Raw genomic sequence first — 10621 nt, forward strand, 5'->3', positions numbered from 1 at the left:
AACTAGACTGAAGAACAAAAGGACAGCAACTTGTCTGTTCCCCTCCCCCAATTCCCCAATAAAATCTTTAAAAAATAAAAAATTACAGAGGCCTGTGCTAGGTAATTATAGGAACATTCTTGGGCTACAATGGCGTATTTCTTGGGAAATTTAGAGCACTATTACTTTGAAGTATTCCATAAAGAGTACTTAGAAATTGCTAGAAAAATCCATAGACATTCTTGGGGGTACTGCTAGATCATTCTGGAATATTGGTAGAGCAATACTGCCCTATTAGACAGCTGTGGAGCTCACCACAGAGTACTGGGGTTCCCCGGGGCACGTCTAGAGCAGTACTGAGGTATTAAAAGTAATTTCAGGGCCTTCCTGAATTGCTCTGAGAAACACCGAAGAAGCCACCAACTCCCTCCTGCCCAGACCCACACACACACACACACACACACACAAAACCCCTCCACCCCCCACCCCCATCCCCGACCCCACCGCCCTGAGCCAGCACCTGCGCAGAGTGCTCCTGCATCCTCGTGGTGGCCGCAGTTGTGCACGCCCCAGCCCAGGCTCAGGCAAGCTGCCAGGCGAGGCTCGCTACCTTCACAGTGCACGTTGTCCAGCAGGATGTGACCCGTGCCATAGCCGAAGAAAGCGTTAGTGGTGGCAGCCAGGGCTTCCCCGCAGCCCAGCTGGCGGCAGACCACGGTGGCGTCTGGCAGTCCCCAGTCATCGTCACACACTGTGCCCCACAGTCCGCTGTGCAGGATCTCCACTCGGCCTTGACAAGGGCCCGCACCCCCCACCAGGCGCACGCTGCCCTCACCTGGTGACCACGGGGGTGAGGGAAGGCAAGGAGCAAAGAGCAAATCCCACAGGGCTCTGCCTCCCATCCCTTCCTAATCGAATGGGCTTCCACGATGCCCCAGGCCCGCCATATACCCACACTGCATGTTGCCCAGGACCTAAAACCCAGGAGGAGCTAGCTACTAGCACCCTCAAGGCACTGCCTTCCACAGCCCAGATTGGGGGTGGTTTGTGGGACCAGAGAACAGATTGTTTCATTGTATCACTTCCTCCTTAAAAGCAACCTTCCCTGCCCTTGCCAATGCTCTCCTAAGCGTCTAGGTTGTGCTGCGTCCTCATTTAAGACTGCAGTGAAAACTTTCTCACCTTGCCAGGTGCAGCACCAACAACTCTTCCTCCAGGAAGCCCTCCCTGATCTCTGAAGGATTGGACCCCCTTTCTCCTCTGGACTTCCTTGCCTTTTCTGTCCCTCTTTTAGGGTACTTTTCATTGTCTTGTTCTACATCGTTATCAGCATTTCTGTGCATATCTGACTCTCCCATTAGATTAAGCTCCAGCCTTCACCTCTCTCACTTTCTCTAACCTTATGCTGACTACTTTTAATCATTGCACAGGAATTAATCTTCCTTCCCTATGCAGATGGAGAGCGGCCTGAGGGAGTGCAGGGAGCAGAGTGGTGAAGGGGAATGACCAAACTCACCCATCGGTAATCCTTCTCTTCCCACCACCTAGGGTAGATATGGGAAACTCTTCTCTGGGGCCCTCTCCTAAGACTCAGGTGGTCCCCCACATTGCTCTTACTTACCTCTCCCATTCGGGGGAGTTGTAGAGGGCACCCTACTGGTTAACACTTTCCTCGTTGGGGGCTGCGTCGGCAAGAACTCTGGGAAGGAATCAGGGTGGAAGGGAGGAGGACACATGGGTCTTTCTGTTCTTCATCCTCACCCCCACAGACATGTGAGTGGCAGGGCATGGATTCCTAAGGTACCTGCCCCTCAAGATCTCGGGCTACACAAATGGTCTCAGCAAGGAACCCTGGGGTTAAGAGAGGGGAAAGGGCCCCTCGAGTCCAGAAAGCAGTGGCTCTAGAGGAGTTCTTTTAGTTCTTAAAGCAGCATCACATCTCTTGTCAGAACGGTAAATTCTGAGGCCCCACCCCAGATCTGCAGAACCAGAAACTCTAGGAGGGAGCCACAATCTGTGTTTTAATGAATCTTCCAGGTGATTTTCTTGAAAACTAAAAACACTGCTCTTAAAGTCAAAGCCTCTCAGAGCTTTCTGCTTCAGTTCTATGCCAGGTGGACCTTACAGCCAGTGTTGACCCCAATCATCTGGTTTTAAAAATGGGAAGGGGGCTCTGCTGGGATAATCAAGGTCCTGCATGGAAGGAGTAATGCAGGTTTTAGGCCAAGGTCACACAGTGAGCCAGAAGCACCAATGAGGCCCAGGGCTCCTGACAGCCAGCCTGGGGCTCTTCCCCAGCACCATGCAATGCAGCCATTGGTTTGGTTTTCTACAGGGAACAGTGTTACTGCTGGGAGGTCCCTTTATTTATCTAGCCTTCAGCCCTGCTGCCTGCCACAGTCTGTCTGCCCTCCTAGATCACAGGCCTATGCTCACCATCGCACAGGACGGCCACGTCCTCGTAGTGAAAGCAGTTGTGGACTCCCCAGCCTCGGCTGCCACACTCGCTTAGAGCAGCTTCCTGCCCACGGCACTCCACGTTGTCCAGCAGGATGGGGCCTCGGCCCTGGCCAAAGGCGAGGGGCCGCGGCACGGGCAGTGCCAGGCCACAGCCCAGCTGACGACACACCACATTGGCGTCCACCACGTCCCAGTCATCGTCACAGACGCTGCCCCAGGAGCCACCATGCAGGACCTCCAAGCGCCCCCGGCAGCGGCTCGGACCCCCCACCAGCCTCAGCTCTGTGGAGAGGGTTGAGCTGGCACCAGGGGGTCCAACCTACAGGATGCCCACCTTGCCATGAGGAAGTGGGAGCCTTGGGAACAATCCCTTTTAGGTTTTATTTCTCCCTTTCTATAAAATGGGAATACTGGTACAATCCTTTGGGGGCATCTAGAGAAACACAGGTATTCTGTCTGAGCATCTGAGTACCTGGGGTCAGGACAGGGTGAAGGAGGGAGGAGCAGGGGCACCTACCTGGAAAGGGCAGTGAAGTGGGCTGTAGGGCACTGGCTGAAACAGAGTGAGGAGAGCATTGGCCCCTCTGCCTCCCCCACCCCTTGGCTACCTGGCCCCAGGAGCACAACCTCTCCTCCCACCAGGGTCCTTACCATTATCCCCGCCTCTTTACTACACCTGCTTTCCCGAAACCTCATCATCTCTTTCCCTGACTGACCCAATTGGCCTCCTTGCTTCACCCCTCTCCCATGGGTCCGAGGGCCACCCCAGAGAGATCTGCCTGAGACACAGATCTGTTTATCCCACTCCACTGCGGAATTGCTCAAAGACTCTCCATTTCTTGCAGGAGTCCCATCCCTGAGCTTTCCCTACAAAGCCTTCCCTGACCAGCCTTACCTTATTTCTTAATCTCCCATCAGTCTTGTCTCTAGGACTTGAACCCTTCTCCTCTGCCTGAACAAGTCTGGCTACTCCTGCTCATGACAGCCCTACAGCTCCTTCAAGACCCAGCTTGGAGCCCCCTCCTCCAGGTAGCCTTTCTGAAGCCCTCAGCTAGAAGTACTCTCTATTCTTCTGAATCCCTGGGCACCATATACATGCCCCTTTCCAGGACTTCTGCCTGGTGATGTGGCCATGCCTGTCTCATCTTGGTGTCCCCCAGGGTTCCCTGCCCAGAGCCTGTTACTCAGCAGATGCTCAGTAGCTTTGCCTTAAATGTGTATGAAGATGTGACAATTAAGTTTGCAAACTTTGTTGCAACGACATTGCTAACCTTTTTTGATATCGGAGGGATTATTCATAATGAATTTGTACCAACTGGACAAACAGTTAACCAACTTTACTATTTGGAAGTGCTGAAAAGGTTGCGTAAAAAAGTTAGACAAGGGCCGCCCGAGTGGCTCAGTTGGTTAAGAGCTCGCTCAAGAATTTGAGCTCTGAGCAACAGTGGTTTGAGTCCCAGCTCGAGCTGAGCAGCCGCTGAGCTGCCAACAGGTGGCAGGATGGCTCAGCTTAAAAAAAAAAAAATTAGACAACCTGAACTTTTTGCCAACAATTCATGGCTCCCGCATCACGCCATGCACCAGCTCACATGGCACTATCTGTGAGGGAGATTTTAGCCATTAAACAAATAACTGTATTGGAACACCTTCCCTACTCACCTGATCTGGCCCCCAATGGCTTCTTTCTTTACCCAAAGATAAAGGAAATATTGAAAGGAAGACATTTTGATGACATTCAGGACATCAAGGGTAATACAATGAGAGCTCTGATGGTCATTCCAGAAAAAAAATTGCTTTGAAGGGTGGATTAGGCACTGGTGTCAATGAAAAGCTTCCCAAGGGGAGTACTTCGAAGGTGACCATAATGATATTCAGCAATGAGGTATGTAGCACTTTTTCTAGGATGAGTTTGCAAACTTAATTGTCAGACCTTGTGAACTGGCTTTGAGATTTATTATGATTTCCCCCAAAAGCTTTACCTAGATGAGTCCTTCTGCTTCACCTCTCATGTACATACATACCAGACACTGTGCTTACTGCTTTATGTAGCCTGGCTCACTTAATCATTAGGAAAACTTATAAGGTAGGTAGGATTTTGCAGATGGGGAAATTTCAGATTTAGTGAGATTAGGCAACTTGCTTAAGGCCAGATTACAAAGGGTAGAACTGGTATTCCAACCCAAATAGTCATACTCTTCTTCACCATACAATTCTGAGTATGTGGTCTGGGAGGTGAGGAGGAAGCAGGGAAACTGGCCCTGCATGGGAAATTGAAAACTCCATAATAGCCCCTCACGTGTGCACAGGGTATTACTTACTGTACTCAGACACTTTCACCTACATCACCTCAGAGAATCCTTACAACAAAGCTCTGAAGCATGTACTAGAGTACCCGTATTTTACAGATGAAGAAACTGATATTCATTGATTCCTTTTTAAGTTAGGATAATCCCATGGTCATTTGATTCATCTATTCTACCAGCTGCCTTTTCAATAGCCATTGGTAAGCCCACCTACTTTCCTTCCTTCCCTGTTTCCAGTGTCCCCTAACTGCCCACACTCCAGGTACATTGAGCCCTTACCTCCAGCACTGAGCCCTCCCCCAACTCAGACCCTTAGCTTTCATCAACCTTGGACAAATGTCAGAGCTGAAAAAATGCTGGAAACCACCTCATTTACAAACCACCTCCCACCATAATTTTACAGCTGGGAAAACTGAGATCCAGAAAGGGGAATGGTTGGGGGTTGGGATTTAGCACTCACCCAGTGGCAAGAGGAGGAGAAAGGACAGGGCAGGGGGGAGGGGTGCAGGGGCAGTGCTCCTGTCTCCGGGCCTCCACCCCCTGCTCTCCTCATCTGGCTGGGTACCAATTCTCATCTCCGCTTCCTTGTACATCCAGCCAGTCAATGGCATTTCTGATGGTTCCATCAAGGGGACAGTGGAGAAGTTACAGCTGGAACATCTGGAATTAAAGATCCCAAGTCACTTTTTCCAGCTGGAAGGGCCCCATGAGAGCTTCAGGGGGAGGTGACATTTCTACTTGGCTTTGCCATGCTGAGTGGAGACAGCAGAAGGAGCAACAGCTGGGAGATGAGAAGGACAGGATCGCAAACTGAAGCTAATGAGGAGTCAGGTCTGGCTAGAGCAGAGAGTGTGAAAGCGAGTGGTGGGAGATGAGGTTGGAGGGTTGGCTGAGCCCAAACCCAGACAGGTCCACGTGGCTGTGCGGGAGGTTCAGAGTTTATTCTAGACGGAGGACACTGTATCCCAAAGGGTGATCTTGGTGCCACTGGGGGCAAGCGACATACATTTAGGGGGAGATAGATAAAGATTTATTATTTTATTTTCATTCCTTTTTTTTTTTACAGTGCCTTTTTATGGAAAAGGATCCTGATTTTCCATTTACTGGAACAATATAAAGTTGCCCTTTAAAGTTAATTTAAATCAGAAGAAATGAGTCAATTTAAAGAAAAAAACATCAAGGAAATATAATTCAATGACTCACAAATATGCAAAAATGGTGAAGGGCTGGGACAGTAAATGCTATTTGGGATGCTCTGACTTTTTGGGGTGGGAAGCCATTGAGGATTTTTTTGTTAAATTTCACATTGAGGTACACAAACAAAAAAAATGCATTAATCATAAGTGTAGAGCTCAGTGAACATTTGCACCATGTAACCAGCACCCCCAGAAGTGCCCCCCTGCTCCCTTTCCTCACCAACTAAAGGGGGGGTCGCTGGTTCAGGGGATGGTTCTGTTTGGGACACATTGAGAGTATGGGGACATGGGTACCCCTCCCAGCACCCCCCACCTGTCCCTGGCTGTGCCTTCCCCCTGGCATACAAACAGTCTGGTTGGGGAGAGGATGAAAACCTATCTGGATGTGGACACAGGGTTTTCAATACCCTATTCATGGGGCCTAGGACAGCCCCCAGTGGAATAATCAGCTTTTGTCCTCTCTCTGCCTGGCCTGGGGACAGCTGGGAGATGGGAGTTGTGAGGAGGGGGAGCCACAGTCCAATCTTTGCTGAGGGGGCTCCGTAGTTGATCTGAGCCTGACCCCCCTTCCTGGGACTTGGGCCACCCACCATTCAGGCTGCTGGGACACTGGCCCCCAGGTCAGGCCCCACAATATGAGTATGTGGACACACAGCTTCCAGGGAACCTAGCTGGGAAGCCTGAGGTCTCCCCACTGTATCCCTGCCACCCCAGCCCAGTAGTGAGGAAGAAGCACCCTTGATCCTGATCCCCGCTGACCTCAAGTCCCAGCTGACCCAAGAGCTCCCAGTGGACCTTGTGGAGCCTGCTACCTCCAGCTCCAAACCTGGCCCTACGCCTGCTCCTGCCTCACTCCCTGGGAACCTTGGTCAAAATGAAGCTTAACCATTCCCTGCCCCCCCATGAAGCTAGCTCTCTAAAGCGTTCCCACTCCCTCCCCATCCTGTATTAGTGCACCTTTTGCCTTGATCTGTCTCTTTAAGTGCAGTGGGGCAGGCAGCATAACACAGTGGTTAGAAGCATCAGTGTGACCTCACCTCACTAAGCCTCCCTGTCCTCATCTGTAAAATGGAATTAGTAATACACTTACATCTTGTTGCTAGGCTAAATAAACTAAAGTTTATAAAAGGTTTAGCCCAATGCCTGACCCACTGTAAGTGTGGTAGTTATTGTTATTATTATTACTGTCTCCCTGTCTAGACTGTGAACTCTTGATGGCAAGAACCAGATCTTATTCAGTGGTAGCACCTGGCCCAGGGTGGGTACTCAGGACTGTTTGTTGAATGACTGGATGAAGTTTAGGGCAGCAGAATCGTGGAATGAAGTAGTCAGAAGGGGTCCGGGAGATCATCGAGGGAAAATCCACACCTGACCAGTGGAAAACTTGTCTCACACACAGACACACACACACACACACACACACACACACACACACACACACACCAGCAAAAGTGAAGGATTCATACCTGGGGAAATGTTCTGGGCTCTTTCTGTCCCTTCTTCTATAATCAATCCAAGGTCAAATCACTTTTTCTGCCCCCAGAAATTTAGGAGGGGGTAGGCTCTCCCAAATGCAAATCAACACAGACTTTTCTTCTTTTCTTTCCAAAGCTGGGAGGTGAGCAGATGCAAAGTCCCTGTCCATGGAGCTGGCTGGTGGCCCCAGCCTGTCCCCACCCGACCTTAGGGGCAGAGGGAGGCAAAGGGAGAGTGGACGTGGCCTGCACGGTCTGGAGAAGCCCCAGAGAAGGGGCACCCAGGCAGAGGAGGAGCTATGGGGGTTGGGGGGCTGGCTTGGACTCTCAGGGCCAGGCAGCCCCTCCTTCCCCTTCCTCCTCACCCCAGGGCTCAGGTTTCAGAAAGGCCTGGATAGGTCTCCACCCCTTTGCAGGGCAGCCAAGCATCCCTGATCTCCTGTGACAGCCCCATCCAACCCTTAGTCCTGTTGCCTGGGGAGTCCCCTGACCCACGTACCACCTGAGGGTTTGGAAACATGGTTGCAGGAGCCAGACTGTACACAGTGGGCTTCCCACGTAGGCAGGGCCTGTGATTTTATAGCTGGTTTTTGCCTTACTACGGTTCCCCTTGAGTTCTGGTACCTTTGGAGATTCTGTAGTTAAAGGTGACAGGAAGTGACATGTAGCTTATTCTATAGTTTGTAGCTTCAATAAAATGCTGTGCTGGAATTCCGCACCTTCTGGCTGGAACCACAGAGCTGGAGGGATCCTTGAGGCCCCAAAGGATAGTTCCCAAACGTGGCTGTGCATCCCATTGCCCCCAAGGGCACGTTTAAAAATATATATACAGATTCCTGCCCCCACCGCTTCTGCCCCAGAGATTCCCATCCAGCAGTTCAGGGAGGAGGTCCCCCTAAAAGTATATTTCTGAAAAGCCCCTGAGGCTCAAACTTGTTTGGGGACCAGGGGTCCAGCTGAAACTATTTATGGTACAGGAGTGGGACCAAGGTCAAGACCAAAAAACAAAGACACAGCACAAGCACCTCTCGGGACTTAGTTTCCTGGCTCTCAGGCTTGAACTTGCTTCCCACTATTTTGGGGAAAAAGAAAACTCTGATGGGAGGTCTGCCATCACTCTGCTCCCATCCCTGCTTTCCTCCTGCCTCTTCCTTCCTCCTCTGGCCTGAGGAACTGCTCCCCCGCAGTCCAGACCCCATCTCCTTCTGCCTTCGCAGGGACCTCCCTCTCGCCATCTGCACGGCTTCTTTCTTCCATAGCCAGCTGCTCTTTCCCAACCGAATTCTTCTATCTTCTAAGCATACTCAGCTCTCTGTCCTTAAAACCAAACAAGGGAAAACTCTTTTAACCTGTGTTGGTTGGGTCTTAGGTAGAAATGGCCAGGCCCTGGTATCCCTGCCATGCTCTATCACTGGCTGGGAGATGCCTGGGAAGAGTGTGGTCTTGACTCAAATGCTGCAGTCCATCCAGGAGGCGCTAGACTGGAGGCTGTCAGCTGACTGCATTCCTCACAGCTCCTCAACAAGTTTTCTCCAGGGCAGAGCAGTGCTTCTGCATTCCCCACTCCCCCAGTTAATGCCCACCTCTCCTCTCCATCACAGTCAAACTTCTCTAAAGAGCTGTCCGCGCTCACATCTCCCCTTCCTGACCTCTCCCTTACTTCAGCTTGCTCCAGTCTGCCTTTGGTCCTCACCACTCCAGTGAGGGAACTCTTCCTAAGGTCCCCACTGATCTCCGTGTCATGAGATGCAAAGGACAAATTTCATTCCTTGTTTTAGTGAGAATATGAGCTCTGGTACAGTAACAGAGAGAACCTGTAGTCATCACTTTTTGCTGTGATAACATGCAGAACAAACAACGCCTAAGTTGCAATGGCTTATAGCAGTAATTACTTTCTTTCCATGGTTCTGCATGTTGGCTGCAATGGCTCTTGTTCAGACTGTGGGTTGGGTGCAGGTCTGTTCTATGTGTCTCTCATTCCAGGACCCAGGAAAGGAACAGCAGTTACCTGGGGAATGCTCCTCCAAAGCAGAAACCCAAAGACCAAGCAAAACTGTGCAAGCACATTTAAAGCCTCTGCTTAGGCATGATACACATCCCATCTGCTCATGTTTTATTGTCTAAAAGCAAGTCACATGGCCAAGTCTGTGATCTATCAGTGGAGCAGGGAAAATATACACCTCCCAGAAAAGGGAGGAGGAGAAAGGATGAATATTTGTTGAGCAGTACTATAACCCACCAGAAAATAACAGACTTCAACAATATCCAATTGTATTTTTCTGTCTCACTTATAAGTCCTAAGGGTCTAGATTACTTCTCTCTTTTTGCTCTGCCATGCTTAATACGGAGCTTCCTTCTCATGATCCAAGAGAGCTGCTCCAGCCTCTGCCATCAAGCTTTTCTTTCAGCCAATATGTCCGTCAGATCAGGCTTTCCCAGAAAACCCCCAACAGATATCCACTAAAGTCTAGCCTCATCCAAATACCATAGACTGTGTAGCTTAAACAACAGAAATTTATTTTCTCAACAGTTCTGGAGGCTGGAAAGTTCAAGATCAAGATTCTGGCAGGGTTTGGTTCCTGATGAGGACCCTCTTCCTGGTTTGCAGTTGGCTGCCTTCTGATGTGTCTTCACATGGAAGGGGAGGACACTCTTTGGGGTCTCTTCTTCTAAGGACACTAATCCTATGGGATCACAGCTCCACCCTTATGATCTCATTTAATCTTAACTACCCGCCAAAGGCCCTATTTCCATATAGAGTCACATTTGGGGTTAGAGATTCAACATGAATTTTGGAGGGACATACTCAGTTCATAACACAATGAAAAGGGAAAGAAAGAAGAAACAGACGGCATACTCCTGCTCCTTCCTTCAAGGGGATGACCACAACTCTTCTGCTCAGTCTCATAGCTAGAACGTCTCGTCATGGCCACAGCCCAAGTCAGAATTCTTTTACTGCAAAGAAGGGAGAGCAGATACCAGGGGACAACTACAGCTGCTTCATTGTCTTTGTATTACTTGATATCTCAGCAGCGTTTGATATTCTGTCACTGATGGTGCTTTTGGCTACAAGTAATGGAAAACACAAATCAAAGTCACTCAAAAAGGGTTTTATCCTACTTAAGAAGTCCAGAGGTGAGGTGACCAGATAGCTCGTTAGAGCATGGTGCTGATAACACCAAGGTTGCCAGTTTGATCCTCACATGGG

At 50.1% G+C, this 10621-nt stretch overlaps 1 protein-coding gene and 1 long non-coding RNA gene across 2 annotated transcripts in view; one reads left to right on the plus strand and one right to left on the minus strand.

Moving 5' to 3' along the window:
• Window positions 1-7587, minus strand: part of SSC4D (scavenger receptor cysteine rich family member with 4 domains) — an 18247-nt gene extending 10660 nt beyond the window's left edge. Inside the window, exons 1-6 of the mRNA XM_019646892.1 lie at window positions 7405-7587; window positions 5203-5402; window positions 2957-2992; window positions 2416-2721; window positions 1601-1678; window positions 500-814 (exon numbers count right to left, since the gene is read on the minus strand). Coding sequence (XP_019502437.1) covers window positions 500-814; window positions 1601-1678; window positions 2416-2721; window positions 2957-2992; window positions 5203-5368 — 901 coding nt within the window. The 5' untranslated portion in view covers window positions 5369-5402; window positions 7405-7587. The remainder of the gene's footprint in view (window positions 1-499; window positions 815-1600; window positions 1679-2415; window positions 2722-2956; window positions 2993-5202; window positions 5403-7404) is intronic.
• LOC109385041 (uncharacterized) overlaps window positions 1-10621 on the plus strand; it is a 68689-nt gene that overhangs the window by 33086 nt on the left and 24982 nt on the right. The window lies entirely within an intron of this gene.

The sequence above is a fragment of the Hipposideros armiger genome, unplaced genomic scaffold (genome assembly GCF_001890085.2).
Source record: "Hipposideros armiger isolate ML-2016 unplaced genomic scaffold, ASM189008v1 scaffold_107, whole genome shotgun sequence".
In the NCBI taxonomy this organism is placed as follows: Eukaryota; Metazoa; Chordata; class Mammalia; order Chiroptera; family Hipposideridae; genus Hipposideros; species Hipposideros armiger.